Below are 27,632 nucleotides of genomic sequence, written 5' to 3' on the forward strand. Positions count from 1 at the left end.
CCAGAGGGGAGGGGAATGTTTCTCTAGGTATAAAAACCCTCGCAAGCCCCATGGAGGCAAGGACAGTGGGCACACAAGCTGCCCACTACCTAGGGGACTGGAGGACAGTGGCAGCCAGGTGGGGGGTGGGATGGGGGCCCAGGAAATGACTCAGGCGTCCATGTGGCAGATAAGGGCTCTGATCTTGACAAGCAGCTGGGGGAATGCTGGGCAAGTGGCAGCTTGGCTCCCTCATCTGGGGGAGGAGGTGGTCAGTCACACCTTACATGTGCCTGTGATGGGACTGGGGTGCCCCTCTTTGTGGACAGACTGAGGCCATGGGACAGGGCTGGCTGTGGCCAGGGATGCTAAGGACAAAGCGCTTCTCCAGACAGCAGGGCTGGGCCTGGCTCCCGACCTGCCGCCCCATCATGGCTTTGATCCTGGCAGGTGCTCCAGGAATTGCATAGTGTTGCAGGAGGGGCAGCTGTCCCCAAGCCCTGGGTGACGGCCACCAGGCATCTGCTTCCTGCAATGCGCTGCTCATGTGCCAGGGCTACCAGGACCCTGATCATTAGAGCAGGGAGCTGGGCTTGGGAAAAAACCAAGGGGAGAAGCAGCAGATCTGAGCTCCCCCAAAGGGTTGCCCAGGCTCTCAAGGCAGGGTCATGGCCTCTAAACCCCCAGATTTGGTTCTGTGAACAAGTATCTCAGCTGCCTCTCTTTAGGAAGTGACCCCGTATTCACAAGGAAGGGCAGCCCCATTTGGGCCTTGGCCACCTGAAGCTGTCCCCAGGGCTCAGGACAGACGTACTGGAATGAAGCCCACCTGGCTCGAGGTATTCTGCATGGCAGCTGGGAGGCCTGGCGGGGGAGTGAGGGTACTTGGGGTGGGATAGGAGGGGAGAGAGGCCCAGGGGAGGCTGCACCCTGTGGCTGGTGGCTCCCTGGGCAGGGTCCTGAGATTCTGGTTCAAGCATCCTCCATTGGGGGTCTCCCTCATAAAGTGCATGTAGGGGGATAGGCAGGTGGATATACACACAGCCCCTGCCCTAGGGAACTGCAGTCACAGTGGCCGGGGTCCATGTAGGCCGGCCACATCAGGAGTGAGTGGGGGGCTGTGGGTACCCCTAGAGGCTGTCCAGTCACTGAGGAAGGCCTGGGCTGCCTTGCGATGTGCCAGGCGGTGGGTGATAGAGAATCCAGCATTGCCCTCCAGCTGGGACAAGATCACCAGGACCTGCCTGCAGGAGAGGACTGATGAGGACCAGTGGGAGACCAGGCTCTAGGGTAAGGGAGAAAACAGCAGGTACCCACCTGTGCAGGGGTGGTACACTGTCCTGGGTGCGCAGGCTGCCACGTGTGGACACCACATTGAAGCTGTCGGTGCAATCACATTGCACATGCAGGTAGGACTTGGGGTGTCGGTTCTCCACTACCACGATGAGCCCCGCCCAGCCATGAGTCAGGTAGTAGCAGGTCATACCCTCTCGGCCCTGGGCACAGGCACAGGGTGGGTGGGCCAGGGCTGGTGGTTGCCCACCCGCTGCCCTCCCCCATCAGGACCCCACCCACCTCATGCCGCTCGCCCCGGCTCTCAGTGAGCAGGATGATGGCATCGGCCAGTGTGGTTGGCTGCGCCTCCACCGGCTCCACCATGACCAGCCTGGAGCTGTACACTGCGAGCACGTGGCCGGGTGGCTCGGGGGCCCCTCGGGGGGCCCCTGCTGAGGGGCTGGAGGCTGTGGGGGGTGTGGATAAGGGAGCCAGTAGCTTTCCCATGGGTGGGCTTTGGGACTCGGAGGGTGCAAAGGCGGGTGTGGGCCTCATCTGGCTGGGGCCCTTACCCTGGGCAGGGGGCCCTGGTGGAGCAGGGTTCCAGTGGTTGAAGGCACAGCACACCACAGCATACTCGCCCGGCTCCAGCATGACATCACAGTTGACAAACTTCTTAACAGCACGTTTGCTGTGGGCCAAGAGGCGGCCCAGGCTCAGGCGGCCACCAGTGCCGAAAGTGGCCCGGAACACTAGGATGCACAGATCCAGGAGGTGGCTGTCTACTGAATCCGAGCGCCTGCGGGCCAGAGACAACAGGCTGGGTGCTCCTGTGCCTACAGCCAGGAGCGCCTAGCCTGGTACAGTGGCCAACCTGTTGCCTACCTGCTGCCCTCCTGGAAGAGGGCAAATTCCAGTGAGGCACGTTCCAGTACTGTGAGTGCTGTCACACCCACTGGCCCACTGGCAGTGCTTGGGAAACATCCCTGAACCCGAGCCTCTTGCCAATCTGAATGTACCTTGCAGATGTCCACAGAGTCAAAATACCTAGATAGTGAGGAAAAGGGCAACTGAGCAGAGGGCAGGCCAATGTCCCAGCTCTGGGTGTAGTGCTCACACTATGGGCCTCTGTTGTTCAGTTTCCAGGAATCACAGCAGGCTCCCTGCTTCCGTGTTCTCTTTCAGTTGTCTCCTATTACTCCTTCTGTAACCTAGGAGCTCCTGGCATCTCTCCAGAAAAGGATCTAAGCAGGAAGCACTTCTCCAGGCTACTGCCCTTCTGTGGTTTGCATGTGTAGTGTCTGGTCCCCAGCTGGGGGTGCTATTGCAACCAGGAGGGAATTAACTTCAGCAGTGGGTGAAGCCAGCAATGAGTTCAGAGCTGAGTGAGCAGGCTATCAAGAGGTGGTGCACGGTTGGAGGAAGTAGGACACTGCGGGGGGCAGGGGGCGGCTGGTCTTTGAAGGATGCATCTGGGCTCTTCCTGTCTGCCTCTGCTTCTGGGAGGGAATGGGGTGAGCAGCTTTGCTCTAGCACACCCTTCTGCCTTACCAGATCTACAGAAATGGAGTCCATAAATAGAGTCCAGGGCAGCCAAGGCTGTTACACAGAGCAACCCTGTCTCAAAAAATTAAAAACCAAACCAAGCCAAACCAACAAAAAACCACAACCAAAAAGCAAAAAACAAGAAACAAAAAAATGGAGCCAGCTGATCATGTGATGAAATCTTTGAAGCCATGAGCAAAAAAAAATTTTTTTCTCTTTTTTTCTTTTTTTTTTTTTGAGACAGGGTCTCTCTGTGTTAGCCTTGGCTGTCCTGGACTCACTTTGTAGACCAGGCTGGCCTTGAACTCACAGTGATCCACTTGCCTCTGCTTCCTGAGTACTGGGATTAAAGGCGTGCGCCACACACCCAGTTTTTTTTCCCCCTTCTTTTAAGATGGGGTCTCATATAGCCCAGGCTGGCCTGGAATTCATTATATGCTTTAGGAATTTGGGAGCCTCTTGCCTCAGCGGCTGGAGAGTTGCGGTTACAGATTTGTGCCACCACACCTATTCACTCCTGCTTTTAAACTGTTCCTCTCCAGGATCTGTCACAGTGACACCAAACTGACATGTTTCCTGGACACCAAGGGGGCGCAGAATGACTCACACACAGCCCTGTGTGTCTGTGGACCAGGAGCTGCCGTCAGAGGCCTGCAGGAGCTGGGACACGGACAAGTTGCTTACCCAGAGCAGCTCCCTGAGGCTTGAGCCCTGGGACGGGTGAGGGCATGTGGGGTACCTGATAAAGTCACTGTACTCCATCCAGAAGACGCCTTCACTGCTGCCATGTGGCATGAGCTCAGCTCGCAGGTGCCCTGGCCAGTGTGGCCACTCATCCGACCAGCTGCCATTCCAGGAGAAACGGCCCCATGGATTCCGGAGTCGCAGGAGCCTGTGGACCACAGGACTGAGAACCAAAACTGTATGCCTTGTGCCCACAGACTTGTCTACCCTCCATCAGCTGGGTCCCTACCTGAAGCCCTGAACATCACGAACATCCAAGATGGAGTAAGCATGGCGGGGGCGCAAACCCAGGCTTTCGTAGGCAGCATCATCTACTTTCATGTTACCTCCCCCACAAGAGGCACCCATGAGGAACCTGTGTGGGCAGAGTAACCCCGGCTGATGGAATGGATGGACAGCAGGGGAGGTGGCCCTCCCTGAATGGGGGTTTAGTCTGGGATCCCTATGACACAGGATTTCAGGAAGCACTGGCCCACTATGGATGATCAGAGGGACTGGGCTGGAACAAATTGGTTTCTGAAGGTTTAGGCCCAGGTTCAGTGGGAGGTAGGGATTTTCACATCCTCTCTCAGGCCCAGGTTTTCTGTGAGTCTAAACTCTACTAGGCCTTGGGAGAGGGGTGCCAAGTTCACAAAGCTGACTGGGATGTGGCATGTGTAAGAACACCTCCGTCCACTCCTCAGGGTCCCCTGTGGGCTCTTGCCTGTCTTTTCCTAAGTGGGCAGTAATAGGACCTAGGCTCTTCCCAGCACGGCTACCTAGAATGGAGTGCTAGCCTTGTTCCTTGGCTACAGGCAGTCGCACTAGAGAACCGTGTTAGACACAGGTACAGGCAAAGGGTGCCCACTTCTCCCACTGTTCCGCCTCTACTCCCAATGCCACAGTCCACAGCAGTGCCTGCCCCTCTTACCCAGCCTCCTTAGAACTCAGCATTTTGGCCCAGATGAGGTCAGTGTCAACAGGTTCCTCTCGGGGGTTAGTGGAGCTGACCTGCAATGCCAGACTCTCACAGGGGGCACCAGTGAGTGTGGCCAGACCTTCAATGGCACGCCCTGCCTGAAGGGCAAAGTAGGAGCCGTGCAGCTTGGCCAGTGCCTTCTCAATGAGGGCCACCCACAACTGCTTCCGCTGTGCCTGGGGGAGGAGGGGTCAGAGTTATTGGCTGCCTGGTTTCCCCAACCCTGCCCCCAACCTTGCTGTCCCACCTGTGAGAAAAGCAGAAAGCCAGCCTCATCACAGGGCAGCATGTCATCCACCAGCACTGTCGTCCATGTGCCATCCTTGCACAACCGCACCTGGTAGGCACCCTCTGCACACAGGCTCCGTGTGACCATCACCCTCTCCACGAGGTCGGGACGTTCAGCTAGTACTGCCAATGCACTCAGGAACCTGGGTGGAGCCAGGCAACTTCACAACATGCCCGGAACTGAACCAGTAGACTCCACCCTCCCCTGAGCAACCTGGAGCCTCACCAGCAGTTCCCCAGCAGCCCCTGGAGGATATCAGAGGGCCTCAGGGTATGGAAGACCGACCACGGAGTGCCGTGGTCCCTGAAGACAGAGCAGTTGATTTCATGGGGCCGCAGCCACTGTTTCACTCGCTGCTGGACACTGTCACCGACTGGAAAGCCGACAGATGCAGGCCCGGGGGGGAAGCTGTCATCCACAAAGTTCACACTATTCTGCAGGAACCATGGTAGGACACTCAGCTGAGCAGGGCAGCCTCAGGCCCAGAATGATGATCCCATTCTTCCTTTTAGGGGAAGACTCACCCTCCCAAGGGAGTTTCAGAAGGTTGGGGTAGGGCCCTTGCACATTATACCGACCTTGACCCTAGGCAACTTTGAATGGCTTGCCATCGGGATGACCCTGAGTGAACATGGGGACACATAGGCTCCCTGACCGGGACACTGCAGGCTAGGGAACAAGTTAGTCTGGGAGATGGCAAAGCTCCAGCTGACCCAAGGGGGAAGCCACCCAGGGCTCAGACTCTGCAGCTCAAACGGAACACCAGGTGTCCCAGCCTTGAGCTTTAACAGGGTCTCCATGCTGCCCTGTGTAGAATAGGCTCACTGTATCCTCATCTCTCTGTGGGCTTACACATGGGAGGTCATGTGAGCTGAGGAGGTGTGACATGAATAGTCAAGGTAAATATTAGTTACCTTGGGCCAATCTGGTTCTTAGCCTCAGAAGAGCGGCTACTTACCTCTCTGCAGAAAGCCACTATGTTCTCCCAGAGAGCCTTGGCCTCGCCCTCATCTGTCTGCCTCCGCTTCTCCACATGCATACTTTCCCTGCGCCTCAGGGGAGTAGCCCCCCGGCACTGGGTCACCAGAAGCTGTGGTGTATGGCAGGCTGCACAGTGCTTGGCCCGAGGTGTGTTGATCAGGGTGCAGGCAGGGCAGGCCCACTGGCCTAGGTGATCAGGCAAGAGACGGGCAGCCTTGTGTGCTGAGGGAGCTCGTCCACAGGAGCCAACACAGGGGCCAGGCTTGTTGGCACCACAGTCAGGGCAGTGGGTAGGGGGTTCACTGTGCTCCTGGAAACCATGCAGCTTGGAGCCACCACAGACTGAACACCTAGCGGCTGTTGTGGGGTTCCTCAGTGTGCACCTGGCACATGACCAAGTGGTGAAGTCAGGGCTGGAGGGGCTAGCAGGTGTATAGCGCACAGTGTCTCCAGTCAGGTCAATGACATCACTGCACGACTCACAGCGGGCGGGGCTGCTCTCTGGGGCCTCCTCCTCCAATACACTCAGTCGCTTGCCTGACAGCAGCTCCTTGCCTGACAGCAGCTCAGCTAGGCGGGAGGCCCCAGCAGCAGCTCTTCCAGGGCCCTGTGGGGGCCCTTTGGAGCTTGTGGAGGTTGAGGGCTGAGCAGCCTCAGGCACAGGTGGCTGAAGCTGAGGGGGGACCTCCCGGCGGCTTCTGGGCACAGGGTTGTTCTGTAGGGTGGGTGAGAAGGGGCTGAAGGGCGGTACCCTGGGGGGCTCCTGGTCAGTGGAAGCGGGACCCTGGCTGGTAGAAGGAGAATCAGCCTCAGCACTTTCCCCAGGAAGGACAGGCTGGGATGGAGCAGAAACATGAAAGCCAGTAGGGGCTACAACCTCGGGAACCACCAGGGCCTCTGGGGGGATGCGAGGCAATGACAGTTTCCGGGGTCCCCCACAGGCAGAACAAGAGCTGGCCACTGGTGTGTTATACAGTGTGCAGCGCTGGCATGCCCAGCCACTGCCAGGCTCTGTCCCTTCCCCTTCGTCCTCCTGCTCCTTTTCTTCTACTTCCTCTTCAGGATGCCCCCTGGCTGGCTCCACAGCCACTAGCCCTGCTGTCCGCACTGGGCCTGCTTCTTCCTTGCAGTTGCCCTTTGGCTCCACCAGAATGGTGGGTGGCTTGGGCTCGACCCCATTGATAATGGGCAGCAGAGGGGCTCCAGGAACAGGCTCTGGGGTAAAGCCACACACTTCGCAAGCCTCTTTGCCTAAAAAGTTCCGGAATGTACAGCGTGCACAGGGCCATTTCTGCTCCTCTACGCTGAGCCGCAGGATCTGGTCAAGATCTGGCTTGTGCCGGGGGGCCTCACAGATGGAGCACTGGCGTTGGCCGGCAGGGTTCAGGAAGGTGCAGCGCGCACAGGACCACTCCCCAACTGTGGCCATAGACCCAGGAGAATGTGTGTGGCTGCAAGAGAAAGGCTTGTTCAGCGTGGCTTCTTTGAGGCCTATGGTCACAATGTTGCATGGGCAACAGGTTACCATTCTTCCATAGAAGGTGACTGGGACCAAAGATCCCGGCCTGGCTACCGAGCCAGCAATAAGCATGGCCAATGCAGGGTCAGCTATGTTCTGTCTAGAATATTCATGAGGGAGGGGGGGGGGGCGGCGGCCACCAGTCAAGAGCAATCTAAGCTTTTGCCCAGTGTGCATCCTCAGCTTCGTAGCCCTCCTCGTCCATAGGTGCCATGGGAGGCCCCTTGAGCCCCCACTTCCAGGCAGAATCAAAGCCTGAACCTCAGCACTCGGGCCTGTTCTCTACAGGCTTGGCACACTCCACACCACTAGGCTGTGGCAGGGTGGCAGTGAGTCCTGGAAGGCTGTGCGGATCCTTCTTGGAAAGGCTACCTGAGAATAGTGAGGATGAAAAGCAGACCAAGGGTGAGCCTGAGGTTATGAGGCTTGCACCTCACATCATCCTAAGAGCTTGCCATACTTTTCCTGGGCTTCGGGACAAACACATAGAGTGTGTCAAGTGCGGCCACTGTGCTTGCGTGTATGTATAGGAGGCCTGAGTTGATTCTGATGCCACCTGCCTGCGTAGGCTGGGTAGGTAGAGCGGTGCTTAGACTCATGTGAAGAAGCTGCTGAGCCTTGTTCACAGTGGATAAGGCCCAAGCAGACAAAAAGAGCCCTGAGAGCCCTGGTGCAGCAACTGTGCAGGTGCACTAGGCTGGGCTCAGAGCCTGGAGATCACCAGACCTCCCTCCTCAATTCCTTTATGTGGAGAGGGCTCATATTTAAGGCTAGAACAGGTGTGGGGCAGCAGGGATGATACCCCTGGAACCTCTCTCACATGAGAGCACTACTGTCTCCACCTGCACACAGCACAAACAAGATGGACACTCCAGAGGGTCCTTGTGGACCAGGGAGAGGTTGACAGATCACTTCCCAGGAGTCTCCACAGGGAAGTCGATCTCATGTAGTGGGCCTATGGGACTCTCTTGGGGTATTTGACTCAGCTCTAGGTCACTGACTGTACAGACTGAAGAATACTTGTGATGGCTGACGCTTACTGTCAACTTCACTGGATTTGGAACCATGTAGAAAACACACCTCTGGCAGTATCTTTGAGAGTGTTTCCAGAGAGGGTTTAACTGAAGAGGGAAGATCTACTCTGTAGTCCAGGCTGGCCTTAAACTCACAGAGGCTTGCCTCTTTTTTATATTTTGTTTTGTTTTGTTTCTTTGGTTGGTTTCTCAAGACAGGGTCTCTCTGTGTAGCCTTGGCTGTCCTGGACTCGCTTTGTAGACCAGGCTGGCCTCAAACTCACAGCGATCCGCCTGCCTCTGCCTCCTGAGTGCTGGGATTAAAGGCGTGCGCCACCACCATCCCGCTGAGGTTTGCCTCTTCTGAGTGCCGGGATTAACAGCATACCATGCCTAGCCCAGAAGACCCACTCTGAATGTGGGCAACACCATCCCAGAGACTTGGACCTCGGATTAAAAAAACGGGAAAAGAAGGGCTGGTGATGGGCTGGAGAGATGGCTCAGTGGTTAAGAGCACTGACTGCACTTCCAGAGGTCCTGAGTTCAATTCCCAGCAACCACATGGTGGCTCACAACCATCTATAATGTGATCTGATACATCCTGTTTACATAATAAATAAATCTTAAAAAAAAAAAAAAAGAAGGGCTGGTGAGATAGCTCAGCAGATATACATACTTGTCATTAAATCTGATGACCTGGCCAGGTGGTGGTGGCTCACGCCTTTAATCCCAGTGCTCAGGAGGCACAGGCAGATGGGTCTCTGTGAGTTCAAGGCCAGCCTGTCTACAGAATGAGTTCCAGGACAGCCAGGGCCACACAGTGAAACTTTGTCTTGAAAAACCAAACCAAACCAAAGTCTGATGACTGAGTTTGACATCTGGGGACCCATATGGTAGAAGGAGAGAACCAAGTCTCACAAATTGTCTTCCGACCTCCACAGGTGAGCCAAGGCACGCATGAGTGTGTACATACACAATATAAATTACTATCTGACAAAGGGACAAGGAGAAAGCACGAGCCTCTTTGCTTCTTGTCTGCAGATGTGACAGCTGCCTCATGCTTCCATCTCATGCTTTTCTTGAATAATAAGCTGTTTATCTTCTGTGATGGTTTGAAGGAAAATGGCCACATAGGCTTATATATTTGAATACCTAGTCAGACTTTCTCCAAAGCCTTGAGAAGCCACAGTGCTGTGAAGGTAAATTCCAAGATGCAATGAACACCCCATGATATTGGAAATGCCAGGAGCGTAGGCTGTCTGCTGAGGAAAGCTGCAGGAATGGAGTGGAGCTGGCCCATGAGAGAGGCTATGTGTGTTGTAGATGGCAGAAGTGTAGAAAGGGATTACTCAAGGCTGACGGAGTCTAGATAATGTCACAATAAGCCACAGGTGCAAGACACTGAGCTTCAAACGTGGGTTTGGTCTTCCTTCACCCTGCTTTACCTTGCTATGCCCCATTTGCTCTCTTTTGACACAGGGTATGCTTATTCTAATGCCACTGTAACTTGGAATTATATGAACTTCATAGTTACTGACTGGAAAGTTGGCATGAGCCAGGTGTGGCTCATGTGGCACGTGACGATAATCCCAGCACTGGGAGGCAGAGGCAGGCAGATTACCCTGGTCCCTCTGACTCTGAGGTACCTTTGGCTCCCACGGGCAAACCTTCTCCCTTACAATGGACTATGTACTCACAACAACCATAAGCTAAAATTCTTATTCCCTTAAGTTGATTTTGTCAGGTATTTTGCCATAGCAAGAAGAAAAATTACTAGTACAAATTTCTAAAACCCTAAGGAGGAACTCTAGTGCTAGTCCATCCCAGGAAACAGCTGCGGTGGCCAGTGTCAGGTTTCCGCCCAGCTGAACCTAAAGCACGGCCATCTCCTGGGATGAGAGGTAGATAGGGAACACACATGGGGAACTCTCAGAAGATGGGCCAAATCAGGAAGAGTCCATCTGTAGAATAGGGCAGCTCCAACCAAAACAATGACTAAAGATCTGTGGGTCTCCTGTAACCAGAAACCCCACCAAGACCATGGACTCTTAGGTCAACTCTGGTCAGCTGTGTTCTGTGCACCTCACAGGACCCATCCCCTTCACCCTCCTTGGTTCATTTGGCTAGTGCTCACAGTCCATGGCCAGTCCTATGCAAGGCCTGGGAGGGGACCCAGAGCTCAAGGCCATACCATAAAAGTCTGCAGTAAAAGCCTGCAAAGAGCTGAAGAGTCAATCAAATCTGTATAGACTTTGCTCCCTCCCCGCCCGTGGCCCCCTCCCCCTACAGGAACTCTCAACATGAGGGCTAGAGTGTTGCTAGGTAGCAGGGTGCTTGGTGTGTGTGTGTGTGTGTGTGTGTGTGTGTGTGTGTGTGTGTGTGTGTGTGTGTCAGAGAGAGAGAGAGAGAGAGAGAGAGAGAGAGAGAGAGAGAGAGAGACTGAAACTGGGATTGATCCCTAGATCCAGAAATAGAAAAAAACTTAAAAGGGGCGGGGGTTACTGCTTTATTTTCTAGAATTTTCAACAGCAACATCCCTACAGAAGTAATTTCAACTGTCGGCTCACAAGAGTGGGCACACTTGAGGCAACTGCCAGAGAAGTCTGCTCACCCCAGGGCTGCAGCAGAGTCTACCAGAATAACCAGGGGATGAGCACCTGGGAGACCTAGAGGTGGCCACATCCTGCTGTGACCTTGGCAGGAGTCTTTCCCCTCTTAGGAAGAGCCAATAAAACTACCAACTTGAGGAAGGATGCTCTGGGTAGCTGCTAATTAGGCAACTAAAAGATGGCTGGTCCTGCCCAGCAGAGCAGCTCCAGGGCTTACTCTTGCCAGTTTCTTTTCTTTTTCTTATTGTTTTTGGTTTTTCGAAACAGGGTTTCTCTGTGTAGCCTTGACTGTCCTGGACTCACTTTGTAGATGAGGCTGTCCTTGAACTCAGATATGCCTGCCTCTGCCTCCTGAGTGCTGGGATTACAGGCTTGCACCACTGAGCCCAGCTCTTGCCAGTTTCTTACCCCTAACTTGTGCTCAAGGTAGACTGTCCTGAGGGTCTATATAAGGGTGAAGTTAGTGTCTCTCTCTCTCTAGGGATATGTACCAAGCTACTCTCCTGGCCTGGCCACAATCCTGCTCAAACTTTCTGGATGGGTGTGTCCTGTCTTTGTTCCTAGGCAGCCAACACTTCACTCAGTTGCCTACTGATTAACCAGCCAGGTGAGGCTGAACGTAAACAGGGTTCCTATACTGGACTCACAAGTGAGTGAAGGAGGGAGAGCCAGTGTACCTTGACCTCCGGGGCTCAAGTGTTGTGAGTGGCCTTTTTATGCACACAATGCGTAGTACCGTAAAGGAGAGTACCTGCTATCCTGGGGGAAGCAGTCTTTAGAGATGTGAGGAACTGCCATGCTCCATGCTTCTCCTGGGCCACCTAGTGCCCCATCAGAGCTGGGGGAAAGGCTGCCTGCCTGTTTCACATGCTTGTGCTGTGTTACTTCTGTGTGAGTGTATGCACACATGTGGGGGAAGGAGTCCTGAAGGGTGGCCACAGAGCAGTGTCCTCTCCTGCTCTCCTACCATCTGTTTAGCCAGGAACCCTCTGATGGCCGTCCCTTATAGTTTGGGTATGTATGGATTCTTCCAGATCGCTAACACTTTATTTCTGGTTCAACTTGGATGCCCCCTGCCTACTTAAGTCCTAGGCCTACCTGCAATGGGAACTAATACATATTAAAGGCACCAATTCAGGGGAAGGGTGTGGCAGGAGGATGGAGTAATATGGAGTGATGACACAACCTTAGGGACTTTCTCTTTATTGTACAACTTTGTTTTGTCTCATATGGACTTGTCAGGCCAAACAGTTCTAGATATCCAAAGTTTTTTTCTTTTCTTTTCTTTTTTTTTCTTTTCTTTAAAAGTTTTTCAAGTCAGAGTTTCTCTGTGTAGCCTTGGCTGTCCTAGACTCACTCTGTAGACCAGGCTGGCCTCGAACTCACAGTGATCCGCCTGCTTCTGCCTCCAGAGTGCTGGGGTTAAAGGCGTGGGCCATCATGTCAGGCCTGTTGTTTCATTTTTAAGTGGGTGTTTTTTTTTTTTTGTTGTTGTTGTTGTTTTTGAGGGGGTGAGGGATTGCTCAGCAATGTATCTCACACCTATCACTGCAGAATTTGGCAGGCTGAGGCAAGAGGCAAAGTAGGATTGCTGTGAGTTTGAGGCAGCCTGGGCCATGTAGCCAGGGCTGCTGAGTGAGACAAAACAAAAGTAAAAGCACAGATTTGGGTGTCTTCAGAGATGCTTAAGAGCTCTTACTACTCTTTCAGGGGCCTTGTGAGATTTGTTCATGTCATTGTGACAGTAAAAAAAGAAAAAAACAAAACAAAGAAAATTAAAAAAGAAAAGAAACAGCAATAAATCTTGAACTCTCATTATACACATGCACTTAGTAAAATATAAAAGTAGGAGAGCCATATACCCACATGACACATATATGGTGATATTCTCTACTGGGGCACTGCTTACTGACTTACAAGACTGAGAAAAAGTCCAACATACAGCCTTGGTCAAAAGGCCACAGTGTGGCAATTCTATTCTTAACAACTTTTCTTCAGGAGATACATACATACATACAATAACTACGACACACACACACACACACACACACACATACACACACACACATACACACACACACATACACACACACACACACACACACACACACACACACACACACACACGATGTTTAGCACTAAAAGCCACTAAAAAAATGCAAATCAAATCAAGTAGAGCTCCACAGTACACCGTGCAGGATGGTTAGAATCAAAGACAGACTACAGCAAGCATCCTAAAAGGCAGGGGAAGCCAGAACCCTGCCAACACTGTTAGTGGGAATGTAAGTGGGCCAACCCCTGAGACAGCAGTGTTTCCAGAATGTTATATGAACTTGCCGGAAATACTAAAAACAATTAAACACACGCCCACATTAAAACCTTTAGCATGGAAAAAAAAAAGCTGGACATGGTGACACACGACTTTAATTCCAGCACTCTGGAGGCAGAGGCAGGCAGATCTCTGTGAGTTTGAGGCCTGTCTGGTCTACAGAGTGAGTTCCAGGATGCCAGGGCTCAATTTGTAGACCAGGCTGGCCTTGAACTCACAGCGATCTGCCTGCTTCTGCCTCCCAAGTGCTGGGATTAAAGGCGTGCGCCACCATGGCCAGCTAGGTAGCTTATTCTTAAAACAACGCCACACAAGTATGAAAGGAAGGAGGTCCGGACACATGCTGCAATGTGGGTGAACCTTAAGGACAGTATGCTGGCCGGGCGTGGTGGCGCACGCCTTTAATCCCAGCACTCGGGAGGCAGAGGCAGGCGGATCACTGTGAGTTCGAGGCCAGCCTGGTCTACAAAGTGAGTCCAGGACGGCCAAGGCTACACAGAGAAACCCTGTCTCGAAAAACCAAAAAAAAAAAAAAAAAAAAAAAAAAAAAAGGACAGTATGCTGAGTGAAATAAGCCAGACACCCAGGTCACATGTAAAACCTCTAGAAAAGGTAAACCTACAAACAGGAAGTAGGTTAGTGACTACCTGGGGGCAGAACACCGACCAAATGACTGTAAACAGGATCTCTTTCACGTGCAAATTAGCTCACTGATTGAAAATGACCTGAACTTACACTGGTAACAGGTGAATTTGATGGTGTGTATGTTGGCTAGTTTTATGTCAACTTGATACAAACTAGAGTCACTTTGGAAGATGGAGTCCTCAGTTGAGAAAATGCCCCCAATACCTAGCCTGTGGGCAAGCCTGTGGTGCATTTTCATGATTGAGGATAGCTGTGGGAGGGCCCAGCTTCCTGTGGGCAGTGCTGCTCCTGGACGCTGTAAGGCAAGCTGAGCAAACCATGAGGAGCAAGCCAGGAAGCAGCACTTCTCTACGGCTTCTACATCCGCTCCTGTCACCAGGTTCCTTCCCTGAATTCCTTTAGTGATGTACTGTGCTGTGGAACTGTAAGCTGAAATTAACTCTTTCCTCCCTATTTGATTTTGGTCAACAGTGTTTTATCCCAGCAATAGAAAAATAGACAGCATGTAAGTCATATTTCAATAAAACTGCTTAAAGGAGTTAAAACTTGCAATGGCGGTAATGCCTGCAGCATCTGAGGAACCGCGGAACTGTAATGCCCTCAAGCACCTGTGAAACAGAGCATTGCCCCCACTTGCTTGAAGGGTCCTGCCATAGTTCTGCCTGCTCTGTATCTCTGGACCTTGGGATCTCAATGTATCCCAACCACTAGAGTGACTCAGCTGTGCAGATGCACGCGGTCTCTGTGCCTCCCTCCTTCTGGCATCTCCTTAAGGTCACCTGCCTGCCAGCTCAGACCTCGCTGTCAAAGGCGCCTCAGAAGGAGTCTCCTCTCTACAGCTCTATGCCCGAGAGATGGGTGAGTGAGCTGTCTGTGGGAGACGCAGCCATGCACTTCTCTGAGTAGAGAAAGGATCAGAGTGTTACCTGGGTTCTCAAGAACAGAGCTACCAGGTCTACAACCTCTCTGAGGAGTGCCAGACACCCCTCCAAAGGGAAGCCAATGACATGCATGGCTTAGAAAGGACTTGCACGTAAAGGTAGGCCCCTGTTGGTTCTTCACAGCTAGAATGGCATCCCTAGAAGCAGCCATACTGGAACACAGGCACCACAGACGTGGGAGGGAAGCAGCATCAACTCTGACAACTGAGTGAAGCAAGCCAGCACTCTTAAAGGCATGCTAGCCACAGGGGCTGTAATCATCAGCCGCCCTCGCAGGGGTCTACAAACAGCTTTCCTAAGAATACAACAGGCCTGGGCAAGTGCTGCTCGACAGGGGCCACAGCAGAACTGCAGGCAAAGAAACTCTGAGACCTAGTAGCAATCCTTAAGCAGATCAGCTCCTGCACCCTTGCAGAGAGAACTGATAAACTGGAACCCCTGCTCCAAGCAAGCACGTATGTCAAGGAGGACACATTGAAAAAGAGGCCTCCTGTCCAAGACCCCTCAGGGGTGCCCCTCCCCCCACCTTCTTACCTTCGGGCCCGGGGACGTGGGTGCTGTCTGGTGACCAGAGCACTTCCCCAGACAGTCTCCCCAGGGCCGCTCCTACACCAGCCAGCTGCTGCCGGGGGCCCTGGGTAGGGTGGCCCCCCAGGGAAGCCGTGGTCTGATTCCGTCTCGGCAGCCAGGGAGGAGGCAGAGCTCCCCATGGCCCCCCTGACAGCGGCCACGTAGAGAGCCGGGCCTGGTCACCTCTGGCCGGCGGCACACGGACGGAAGCATGGAGAGAGGAGAGTGCCCACACCGGAGAAAGGGCAGCCGGCTGGTCAGTGACACAACAACAAAAATAAACAGAATAGAAAGAGAAAAGAAACAGTGTGATTCACACAGATGAAACTCTAGGCACAGAGAGAATTTCCCAGCATGCCAAGTGGCCTGGGGTACACAAGGGGAAAATGAGGTTCAGATCTGGGCATTACTTTAAGTATTCAGTACTGTAGGGCACATCCCATAGACAAGCTCTGCAAGGGAATATAGGTCAAAGGCCAAAGGCCAGCACCCCATGGAGCTGCAGCTCTCTGACTTGAGGCATATTAGGGTTCTAGGAAATCACCCTAATATGAAGAACCCATCATTCCTCAACCAAGAGAACAGTTTTGCCTTATTATAGAAGAAACTCTCAAAGGGATATGAAGTCCATGGGAAAGGAAAAATGAAGCAGAGGCACAGCAGGATGGTACTTGACAGTCTGAGAGGCCAGCACCAAACTGTGCCTTTAGAATGGCAGCAGCTGACTGTAAACACACACTCACCAGGCCAGCCCTAGAACTGGAGAATCCCAGGGAACCTGAGACCCTCCACATCTAGGAGAAGAGGGTAGACAGCGCCACAGGAGAGCCATCTTACACCTGCTGGCTAACGGGCAGCAGTGAGACCAAACACACCTGCGTGTGGCCCTTGGGGTAGGGAAAACTTGGCAGCTGGGGAGACCAACACACATAGGAGGACTGGGTGTGTGTGTGGTCCCCTCTGCGGTGTAGGTTAAGGTCAGGCTATGCTGCCCTCTGACTGGGTAGACCACAAACTTGTCCTGGTTTCAGTACTTCCTGGCCCTGGGGCTCCTATCACCCACTGATAGCACTTTCTCAGGCTTCTGTGTAATACACAGATGTTGGTATTAGGGTGCAGATGAGGGGACACTGACACAAGGAGCCAAGAGGCGCACCTACAAAATACTGTGGGCTCAGGGACTACTCCACATGACAGGTGACAGTCTGAGTAGTTAGAGCCTTTGAGAGCCAGCACTTGGCAGCCGACCATCAGCATCAAGCCCAGCCCCTCTCCAACACACCCAGACACGGCTGGGCGGGCAGTTCTGCAGCCTCACACTGAGGTTTCAATCAGAACCAGTTGTTTCCTTCCCAACCACCTTCTGAGGTAGCATTTGAGGGGCTGCTTTTGCCAAGGGACTGGCTCCACTGGCTTGGTAATCCTGTGAGATTTAAAGGATTTTAATTCATACTTTGAAATGGCTAGAAAACAAAAGGAAAAGAGAAATGAAAGTTATGTAGAATTAAATTTTCACATGCCTCCCTTCTTTTTTTTTTTTGACAGGGCTTCACTATGTAGCATGGGTTGGGTTTAAGTCCTCCTGACTCCACCTCCCGAGTGCTGTGATTACAAGTGTAAGCTACAGGGCTGGAGAGATGGCTCAGAGGTTAAGAGCACTGGCTGCTCTTCCAGAGGTCCTGAGTTTAATTTCCAGCAATAACGTGGTGGCTCATAACCACCTATAATGAGATCTGGTGCCCTCTTCTGGCGGGCAGGCAGAACATTTTATACATAATAAACAAACAGACAAATAAATAAATAAATAAAATCTTAAAAACAAAACCAAAAAAAGTGTAAGCTACCATACCAGGCTTGAAATTCAAATTTCAGCATCTACAAATAGTTTTTCTAGATAAGGCTGTGCTCATTTATTTACATGTTGTCTGTGGCTTCTATCAGAGCACAAAAAGGCAGGTGTATTCCCTGACTGTTCTGTTAAGAAGGGCTGGTACACAGGAGGTACAAAGAACTAAGAGAGGGTTGGCGATCCAGAACCCACAGTGGAAGAATCCCCCAAATTGTCTTGTGACCTCCCATATGTGTGCACATGTTCCCTGCCCCCAGGGCAATAACAACACAAAGGACGTCAGAGCTGGGCATGTGAACGCCTGCACTCCAGCACCAGGGAAACTAAAGCAGAAGAATCAAGATTTCTAGGACAGCCTTGGGTACCTGTGAGACCCTGTCTCACAAACAAAACAGGGAGCTCAAGAGATGGCGCAATGGTTAAGAGCATCTGTTGCTATTGCAGATGCCTGGGTTGGGTTTCCAGCAGCCACATGGTGGTTCACAACCATCTGGAACTCCAGTTCCAGTTGATCTGACGTGCTCTTCTGACATCCATATGTACCAGGCACACACATGGTACACATACACACATGCAGGCAAAACATTTATACACAAAAAATAAAATAAAAACAACAAAAAAACCACCCAACAACAGAGTTGGGTGTGGTGGTGCATGCCTTTAATCCCAGTACTTGGGAGGCAGAGGCCGGCGGATCGCTGTTGAGTTTGAGGCCACCTGCCTCTGCCTCCTAAGTGCTGGGATTAAAGGCGTGTACCACCATGCCTGGCTTCATTCTTTAAAAAAAAATATATATTTATTTTATTTTATTTTATTTTATGTGCATTAGTGTGTAGGTGTCAGATCCCTTGGAAGTGGAGTTACAGACAGATGTGAGCTGCCATGTGGGTGCTGGGAATTGAACCAGGGTCCTTTGGAAGAGCAGACAGTGCTCTTAGCCACCAAACCATCTCTCTAGCCCCTCATTCTTTTTAAAAAATGATTTATTTTTATTTCATGTTCATTTTTGTATTTTGACTACATGTATGTTTGTGTGAAGGTGTTATAGCCCCTGGAACTGGAGTTACAGACAGCTGTGAGCTGTCATGTGGGTGCTGGGAATCGAGCAGCTGGTGCTCTTAACTGCTGATCCATCTCTCTGGCACCTTTGGACTGTTTTCTAGCTCAATATAAGACATGCCACTTCATGGGACTCAGTAGCCACATGTATTGGTGGCTTTGTATGGGGCGTCAATGAACAGTTGGTGGCAGGATTCTGTTCAAGTGCCCAGTAAAACATGTTCCGATCTATCAGCTCCACATTACAACGGTCACCCACTATACCTGCCTCTCCTGTGGTTGTCCCTGGCAACATTGGAGCTTTCTGTGAGAAACATACACAGGAATTTCTGGTGCTCCTTTCTCATATTTAAACCCTGAGCAGTGAGAGGGAGGGAAGAGTATTAGGAGCTAGGCTCAGCAGAGGTGCCCATGGGGCAGAAATTGTTCACAACAGGGTTCTGGATTGATCTACTGCCAACACTGGGCCTTGCCACATTCGCTGTGAAAGCTATCCTCCTGCCTTTGTGCTTGCTCACAGGCGAACTCTCTCTGAGCATAGGGTCTCTTGGGAAAGTAGGGACAGCTAAGTATGGGATAGCAAAGAAGAAAGGTGGACAGGAAGTGCAACGATCTCAGGAGCTCTCCATGCTACAAAAGCCCCAACATGTCAGCTGTCAGGGAGGAGAGGCCCTTGCTGTGCTGAGCCACTCCTGTCCTGCAAAAGGCAACCTGAGGTCTGAGAGAAGATACTGGCAGCCTTAGTCCTGCCTTTCTCGCAACACACACACCAGGAAGCAGTTGGCTACCAGCTTTGTTGGCCTAGGGGGCTTCTTCACCTCGAGAAGCTGGCATCAGGACAGCTCTGCTTGTTTTGAGACAGGGTCTCATGTACCCTATGATGGCCCAAAATACTACATAGGCAAGAATGTTCTTCCATCCCTCATCCTCTTGCCACTGTCTCCCAAGTGTAGGATTGCTTTGTAGACCAGGATGGCCTCAAACTCACAGAGATCTGCCTGCCTCTGCCTCCCAAGTGCTGGGATTAAAGGTGTGCGCTACTGCTACCACACCCAGCTGCATACGTGTCTCTTGAACCTCCACCTCCTTTCTGCTGGCCTTTCAGGCACAGCTGTAGGCCCCAGCACCACTAGTAGCACTGCAGGTTATAACTGCACATGGATGGTAGGCAGCTGTGTAAGAGGTTCTCCACACATTCCTTCTGGATTCTGACAGCTGCACTCGGGGGCCACTGAAAGGGTAGAAGGGGAATCCAGCAGCAGCAGCCCTAGAAAGGGCTGGCTGTTTCTCTGGCTTGGCCAACCCTCTATAGAAGCAATTATCACACCCAAGCCACTCTGCCCAGGGCACTGGGACCCAGCTTTCTCTGAGTGAGGGAGGCTGGCCCCTCCCAGGTCCCCCTCATCTAGGCCAGAGCACACCAGTATACTTAGCATGTGGTGAAGGCAGGGACACTGTGGCACACCAGCACAGGTGGATCCAGTTTTAGTTCACGTTCTGGTTGGGTAGGCTGTACTCCAAAGAGAACAGGAAAGAGAGGACTTCCTAAGAACACAGCGCAGCCCCCACTCTGAGTGGCAGGCCTAAGCCACCCCAAGGGCTGTCCTCTCTTACAGGGCTTGCTGGTGGACAAAGTCCCCCTCTCCAGAAAGCACTCCACTTCCTCCTCCTTTTACTCGTTTATGTGCTCAGTAAATACTATTTGACCTATGTTGTTTCAGGAGGTTGGGCGCAGCAAGTGGTGATTCTCAGAGGCCCCTGTCCCAAACACTATCTCATTGCTACATGACTTAAGTGTAACCACATCAACCTCCAACAGGACGCAGAAAGGGGCGGGTGCACTAAGGAGCACAAGCTTCGAGAGGTAGGCTCTCCCATACTCTACGCCCTGGGGCCTGTGCCTTCCCCTGTCCAAGGCCTACCAGTCAGTACCTCTTTATTTTCATTTGGGAACTGTTCTACTTCTAAGTGGGACAGTGGCCTAGATCTGGCCTCAAGGAAGCGAGGAAGTGGGGCTGCCGCTGCTCTGAAAGACCAAGTGTTAATTATCAAGATATATTAGCATGTCTCCAGCCTTTGTGTGAGACATTTCTCTGAGTACGCTGAGGACAGCTGGAGGATACGCACCCAGGACAAACATAAGACAGGATGATGCTCCCATTGGATTCTGCATAAAGCTACACTAGGGTGTGTACTTAGTCAGGAGGCCAAGTCCTAGCTATGGTATCAACTGCCTCTCTGCTGTCGTCAGCTTCACCTTCAGCTCTGAGGGCCCTCTGAGAGGTGTCGGTCCTGATGGCCCACCTACAGGTGAGATGCTCACTACTCTCAGGTAGGACAGTCCCATGGCTCTTCCTCACAGGTGCTCAGGTCTGGGGGCTGGGTGGGGACCATCACGGCTCTCACAAGTTATGAAACCTGTCTAAGGGCTGCAACCAATTGTGGGGGTCCCTTGGTATACAGGCCGTCCCTTTGCCCAACACTGCCACAGCCAAGTCAGTACTTCCTGCCCAGAGCTCCCAAGGACTTATGGGATGTCTCATTCCCAGGACAATAGGGGGACATCACTAAGTCAAGGCCTGGGAGACCTACTGTACCTTGTGCTTCTAGGGCTCTTGATGCAGGAAATACAATGTCTCCCAGCATCCCCATTTGGGAGTACCCTAGGCACAGTGCCCAATCTCAGTGAAACAAGAGCAGAGCAGGGTTCCCCACACCACTTGATAGAGAACCTACCACACAAGCCCCTCCTCTTGGTAATTTTATGAAGAGCAATCTCACTCCCATTGTAACTGCAGTGACCCCAATATCACGCCCCTCCCGAGACAGTAGATGGCAAGGGAGAGCAGCAGTTGTAGCCCACTTGGCCCCCACAGCTACCCACCATACCTTAACTGTACCCACCAGGGCAGGAGGCAGCCGGTCCAGATGTGAAGCCAAGAATCAGCCACTGTTGGGAGGCAATTCTGTCGAACAGACAGCTGATATGAAGGCCAGCTCCAGAGGAAATGGCCCGGAGACAGGAAGCAAATCCTTCCTTCAAGAAAGTAGGCTAAGATCTACCTCAGGGGAGGACTCAACCCTGTGAGAACTGGCTGAACAGCATTCTCTGAAGACAGGTGGAGTGCCTCCACAGGAATGACGGCCCTCAGCTCTTTTTGGCCAAGATATCCTATAGCTCAAGAACTCCACGTGGGAGCCATTAGCAGGCCATAGGGGAGACATCTCAGGTGGTATACATCCAGGAGGGTATGAGGCCCAAGTGACAAGCCGAAACCACACTAGCATAGCTTTCCCAAAAACATTTTCTGTAAATCCAGAGAACCAGGCTGGCATGGCAGGGCAGCAGGACAGAGGGCTAGTCAACAGAGAGGCCTTGAGCACTGGCCCAGAGCAGGGAGTTCTTCCCTCCCACCTGAGTACCTCAACCCTGCTGCCCCATCAAACAAGACAAGCCACAGCCACAGCGTTTGCTAACTAGCTTACCTGAAGCCACACCTGAGGATGATGCCAGCGTGCCCACACCTGGGTTGCTGCCTTAGGCAAGGGCCTCTGAACAGGCTGACCTCTGCAATACCCACCAAGACAGCATGGCCGTCCTATCAGGGTTTGGACTTTGTCCTAGGAATGCCAAATGCAGCTACAGGATTATCTGCACAAGCCAAAGTCCTACAAAATGAGCTCTGATTGGCCACATGGCTCAGGCCCTGCCCTCTTTTACAGGGAGAGCCTCTGGGAGGACTTCATTTACTGTCCTCCCATTAGCACATGCTCCCAGGGACTCCTCTTTAAAAAGTTGTATCTGTTCTCCAGCCAGAGACCAGAGGGGATAACAGGGTTTGCTGGCTCTTCACTGCCATTGTCACAGGAACCAACTTGTCCCACAGTCAAACAGGCCTGTGGCTAATTCTGACACTGGTAAGAATGACAGAGAGGGTTATTCATGATCCTGTCTTGATGTTCCTCAACTTGGCTCTGCCCTTGGGCAGAATTCACTGCCAGGGCCACAAGTCAGTAGTAGTTGGCAAGGAAGCCTGGGCTGTCTAGGTACTGCCAGGGAACTGTGCCCAGGTTGGGGCGGGACTCAGGGAAACAGCAAAGTGCCACGAAGATTCCCTGGACGCAGGTCCTGGCACTATTCAACCACTCAACTGCCAATGGGCAGCCACTGTTTCAAGCTGCAAAGCTCTGCTTTTCTCAGCACCTGCTTACCAAGCAGATGCTGCCACGCCAGGCAGGGAACTCATGTGCCCTCCTCCTGTACTTCCTTTCTGGGCCGCTGCAACCCCCGGTCGCACCCGCTCCCCTCTCCTACGGACAATACTGGAGAGAGTGGCCATCACCCTCCGCCTCTACACCCTTCACATAGCAGGGTGCAAGCTGAACTCATAAAGTGAACCAGAGATTCAACTGAGAATGAAAAAGCCCATCTAGGCCATGTAGGATAAAGCCTTAGGGAGATGGATGCTGGGCTGGACCCTCTCGCTCTTCTATGTGGGAGATGAAGCCAGAGCACCCCACAAGGTAGTTAGTTCTCAATCTTGAGTTCTAGATTTCTCCACTTTTGCCAAGTACTTCCTGGTCTCTAGCTCACAAGCAAAAGTCAAAAAATGAGGCCGGAGCTGGGCATAGTTGCACACACCTTCAATCCCAGCACTCAGGGGGCAGAGGCAGGCAATCTCTGAGTTCAAGGCCGGCCTGGTCTACAAAGGGAGTCCAGGACAGCCAGGCTACACAGGGAAATTCTGACTCAATACTTCCACCCACACCTCCACCTGAGGCTGGGCCTCACAACAGCAGTGGCACTCTAGCTGTAGGCCTGTTCAGAGCAAATGAGACACTGACACTGCTGAGGTGAACTGTTGTCGTTCTTGAGGCTGGGACTCAGCATCTGGCCTCTGAGGCAAGGACAGGCTGAGAAATCTACATGGTGAACCTGCTGCCTCCTAGACAGGGAAATGGGCCACTGAACATCCTTTTGTGTCTCTGGAGTCGCACACCACCTTAATTATACATTATAAAAGGGAGAATTATGTTTTTCAAAATGGTATTGCCAGGAAAACAAAGGATTTTAGCCTTTAGGTCACAGGTTCAGTGTTATTAATATGGGATACTATTTTAGGAGAAAAGGTAGAAGTGTAGCCTGGTGGGCTTAGCGTCAGAAGAAGAATCATATGGACACTAAGCTCACTGCTGGCTCCAAAAAGAGGCAGGAAGGGCTGGGAGTGTGAGGGGCCATAGCATCTTTCTCAGCACTTCCCTACCCACTAGAGCTGTGGCCTCTCCACATCTGCAGAAGGGCAGGGGCCCCAGAAAGCTGTACAACTCACTGACTTTTTCCAGTAAGTGGGATGTGGTCAGCAAGATTAAGCAAGAGTTCTTTAATTACAAAAGGCAACTTTTTGTTTGGTTGTTTTTGGTTTATCTGGGTAGCCATGGCCGCCCTGAAAACCGCTCTGTAGACCAGGCTGGCCTCGAACTCACAGAGATCACCTGCCTCTGCCTCCTGAGTGCTGATATTAAAAGTGTGTGCCGCCACCACCTGGCTACAAAAGGCAACTTTTAAGAGGCATGGAGGAAGGCATAGGAGCCCCCTCTGCAGCAGTGAGCGCTCCTATGCCAGTCCCCCATGGTCCTGAATGTCAGCAGCAGGCATGGCTGCACCCTGACATTTTCAAACAGCAGCTGTCGGCTTGCTTCCCTTCCAGTATCTCAGAGCTCTGGCCAGGCCCATCCTCCAGCTTGGTCACCAGGCAAGTGGGGATGGCAGCACTGGGAAGCTGAGACACGGGGTATGGAGCAGAAGAGCCATGACTGTGCACTTGTCAGTACAAGAGGGTTGAGTCCAATCTAAGTATTCTACTTGGTTTCTTGACCTGGAGACTTGAGCAAGCCTGCCCTGGTGCCCAGTGAGTCCTTCAGAAGGGATGGCTACATCCCTGGCCAGCATCTTATGACGACTCACCTTAGGGTCTCACACTACCATTCCTACATCTCCTGTCCTCCTACAATGCCACCCCTGGCAACTGTTTGCCTAGTTGGGCCAGTCTGGTAGGCAATATGCTGTCCACACCAAGATGCTCTTTGGTCCACTGGCCACGAGGTTTCCACATGGCCACAATCCACAGAGTGACAACTGTATGGCTAAGTAGGTCTCCAAGCCCAGTCTCAACACGCAGCCTCCTCTGCCTCCTTTCAGTGACACTTATGCAAGGGCCATAGTCTGGCAACCAGTTTACTTCTCAGACTAAGAAACAAGCTGAGGCCAGGTGCCTGTTTCCACAGAGACCACATGCTGCTTTTCTGGGTTAGGAGATCTCTTCAACGTTAAAAGTCAGCTGGCCAGAGCCTACCAGTAACAGTCAGCGGCCAGCTGAGGACGCTCACTCGCCAATGTGGAGCTGAACTGAGTTAGGTAGCAGGATCTGCCAAGAAATAACACACACATCTTGAGTAGGGGAGACTAAAGGGGACAGCAATAGGCCCCTGGGGATAAGCCAAACTACTATCAGAGGCGTAGGGATCAAATGGCTCAGGACAGCGGGACACACTGGCAACTGGGACAGGCCAAATGACAGCAGCTGCATCTAGCTTGAGGAGTTAGAAGAGTAGAGCTTCTGGAAACAGGAGCACAAAGCACTTCGCGATGCTCTCGCTGTGTCATGAGACATAACCAGCATGCAGGAGGAACTGGAAGGACAGGGTAGTCAAGAGATACACAGTCAGGTTGGAGAACAATCTACACCCCTGGGGAGGGGTGTGAGTGGAGACAGGAGGTTTCCTTCTCTAGGCCTGTGCACAGAGCCTTAAGGCCATAGCTGTGGTTCTCAACACTCAGCCTCTCAGGCCATGCAGTGTATAAACCAGGACAGAATAATGTGACTAGACACCGGTGATCCTGGGTTTCTATATATGTGTTTTTCAAAGAGCTTAATGGTTTTCATTTATCATTTTTTCTTTTGATTTTTCGAGACAGGGTCTCTCTGTGTAGCCCTGGCTGTCATGGACTCACTTTGTAGACCAGGCTGGCCTCAAACTCACATCTACCTTCCTCTGCCTCCTGAGTGCTGGGATTAAAGGCATGTGCCAACCACACCTGGCTCATTTTCTTCTAATCATTTTCTTAAATTTAATTTTCTCTTCTCAGACCCAGCAATTGTCTAGCGAAGTGAGAGGCAGTACTGACACTAAAGACCACAGGGCTGGACAAAAGACAGTACTCTACCTTCCTCTGGCTCTTAAACGATCAGCTCATCAACAGCATGTATGCTGAAGGTTTTCAGGCCACCAGAAAAAGCTCTTCTTCCCAAGGGCCACCAGTGAGAATGTGGAAGGAGACCAAAAAGTAGCTTGTGATTTGGAGACTTGGAATTCCATCTATCCCTCCCCTGCCAACTGCTGTCCTATAGCCTCAGTTTCCTCATCTGTAAAACGGGGCTTCCGAGTTTTGCCCTAAGGCCTGAATTATATGCAACAGGAGCCAGGAAAACTTGTCAGAACCAGGGCAAAGCATGGATCCAAGGATGGAGACCAATGGAACCTTTTCCCCATGGTGGACAAGCTGAGGCCTCTACACACATGTGGGGTCACGGCCTGGCTCCTCAGACACCATGGGCAGCAGAGATCTGGATGGTTAAGTCCCCATAAAGTTGTAACGTATCTAAGCCTTGGATCCAGTAGGGTTTAAACCTGCCTTCCTGGAGGTCACTGACCTGTCTGCCAGTCAAACAGCTCCAGGGATTCTCAGATGTTGGAAAAGAAATGGGCGCATCTCTCTCTGGAGCAGAAGGAGCTCAAAGGAAGCAGGATCTACCACCACCCGATGGAGACAAGTTGCTGTTCAGCAAGACACAATCATCCTACACTGCTTAAATGTGGTCGTGAGCGCACCCCTGATGGCTAGACTCTGACAACAGGGAGAAACTCTGAGGCAAGCTCTGCATCTGTGACTTACAGCTCTCCAGTTCCACTGGGGAAACTGGCACTGGAGGGGTAGACCTCACGGTCCCTTACAGAGTCCCGGTTCTTTCTGAACTGCAGGGCCAGCCCCAAACACCCATGAAGGCTCTCAGGTTCTGGGCCTGGATGTTTAGAGTCCTGAAACTCAGGAAGGTATCCAGTTTTAGAGTCTAGGTGTTTTCACGGTCCTGTTACCAGTGTCTAGTAACAAACCATAGGGACTCAGGGACCCTGCAAGTCAGCCCACCAAGAGCCATCTGGCCACACAACAGGGTTCCCAGATCAGACATAGAAAGCCCCCCCCTTTTTTTTCAGGCAACAAAAAGAATACCCTGCAGCTGTCAAGGGGGACGCACTGTAACTTTCCTGGCCTACTGACAGGCCCACAAAAACAGAAGTGTGGGATGGGAGGGCACACAGGACGCCCTAGTCTCACTGCCGCCTCAGGCAGCTGCAGGTTTCTGCAGACATTGCCCCCACGACTTATACTATACCTTCGTACGGTGTGGGCCAAAGCTTAGCCCCGACAAGAGGGCACTCAAGGACAGGCAAGCACTGAGGGTCGCCTGCGTCTAAGGTTCCTGGGCTGGCCTCGAGTGACCCCACAAGAACCGCTTCCCCCCGCAATTCCCCCCTCCTGCTCGCCACAGGCCAGGCTGCTGCTACCCAGGACACACACGGAGTATCCGGGCTGATGCCCCAGGGCCGAGCTCAGTGAGTCCTTAGGTCGGCTGACCGGCCGCCTAGCGTGGAACTCACCTTAGCGAGCCGGCGGCGCCTCCTCAACGCTCGCGGTCGGTCTAGGCGGGAGCGGCCCTGGTACCGGCCCTCAATCGGTTGACCCCCACAACTTCTACCGGAGGGCACCAAGGCCCCTTCCACGCCAGCCGCGATGCTCGGCCGGCTTGGTGTGTTTCGGCCGCAAAGCTCCAGTCTCGGCCCGGCAACCTTACGCCGCCTCCGTAGCGCCCGCCGTCCCGCCCGGCCCACCCGGTACGCCCTACGCCGCCTCCGTAGCGTGGCGCCCAGCCGGGGCCCGAGGCTACGGCGCGTCAGGGGCGCACGCGGCACTGGGAATCGTGCCGGGACTACGGCTCCCACAGGGAAGAGCGATGCCGCTCAAGGCACGCTGGGAGTTGTAGTCCTTGAACAACCCTAATTTCTGTCCTCTTTCCTGAGCTCTCTCCATTCCCCCCCCCCCCCAAAAAAAAAAAAAAACCGACAGAAGTGGCTCAGTCTACCAATTCAGGTGGGATTCCCATGTCAGTTTGATGAGGCGCGCTGGATCCGGGGAGAGAGAGCGGACTACAGCTCCCACGATCCCCTGCTGCAAGGGACTTCTGAGCAAAGCTCCGGCGGGCTTCCCCG

General features: G+C 52.6%; 1 protein-coding gene across 7 annotated transcripts; it reads right to left on the reverse strand.

Annotated features, from left to right (window-relative positions):
* Nucleotides 1-281: 281 nt before the first annotated feature.
* On the reverse strand, nt 282-27,244 carry Capn15 (calpain 15). Of its 7 annotated transcripts, XM_051167251.1 has the most exons (13): nt 27,024-27,244; nt 15,362-15,650; nt 5,749-7,222; nt 5,016-5,224; nt 4,749-4,932; nt 4,454-4,677; nt 3,773-3,898; nt 3,539-3,691; nt 2,140-2,301; nt 1,827-2,053; nt 1,555-1,721; nt 1,297-1,475; nt 282-1,223 (listed from the first exon to the last, which is right to left on the reverse strand). In XM_051167251.1, exons 2-13 carry the CDS (start codon nt 15,535-15,537, stop codon nt 1,046-1,048), a joined length of 3,459 nt encoding a protein of 1,152 aa, XP_051023208.1. In that variant the 5' UTR covers nt 15,538-15,650; nt 27,024-27,244; the 3' UTR covers nt 282-1,045. The 7 variants fall into 7 exon arrangements, 6 of the variants coding, with proteins under 6 accessions (XP_051023208.1, XP_051023207.1, XP_051023210.1 ...); XM_051167250.1 differs by having other exon boundaries at nt 1,555-2,053; XR_007833033.1 differs by lacking the exon at nt 1,555-1,721 and having other exon boundaries at nt 1,076-1,223.
* Between the last annotated feature and the right edge of the window lie 388 nt (nt 27,245-27,632).

The sequence above is a fragment of the Acomys russatus genome, chromosome 25 (genome assembly GCF_903995435.1).
Source record: "Acomys russatus chromosome 25, mAcoRus1.1, whole genome shotgun sequence".
NCBI lineage: Eukaryota > Metazoa > Chordata > Mammalia > Rodentia > Muridae > Acomys > Acomys russatus.

Coding starts and splice junctions, on each gene's coding strand:
- Capn15 (XM_051167250.1), bottom strand. CDS start 15,537: ATGGGGAGCTCTGCCTCCTCCCTGGCTGCCGAGACGGAATCAGACCAC. Junction 7,223..15,361: donor CCACGTCCCCGGGCCCGAAG/GTAAGAAGGTGG, acceptor TTTCTCTTGCAG/CCACACACATTCTCCTGGGT. Junction 2,302..3,538: donor GAGTACAGTGACTTTATCAG/GTACCCCACATG, acceptor CTCACTATCTAG/GTATTTTGACTCTGTGGACA.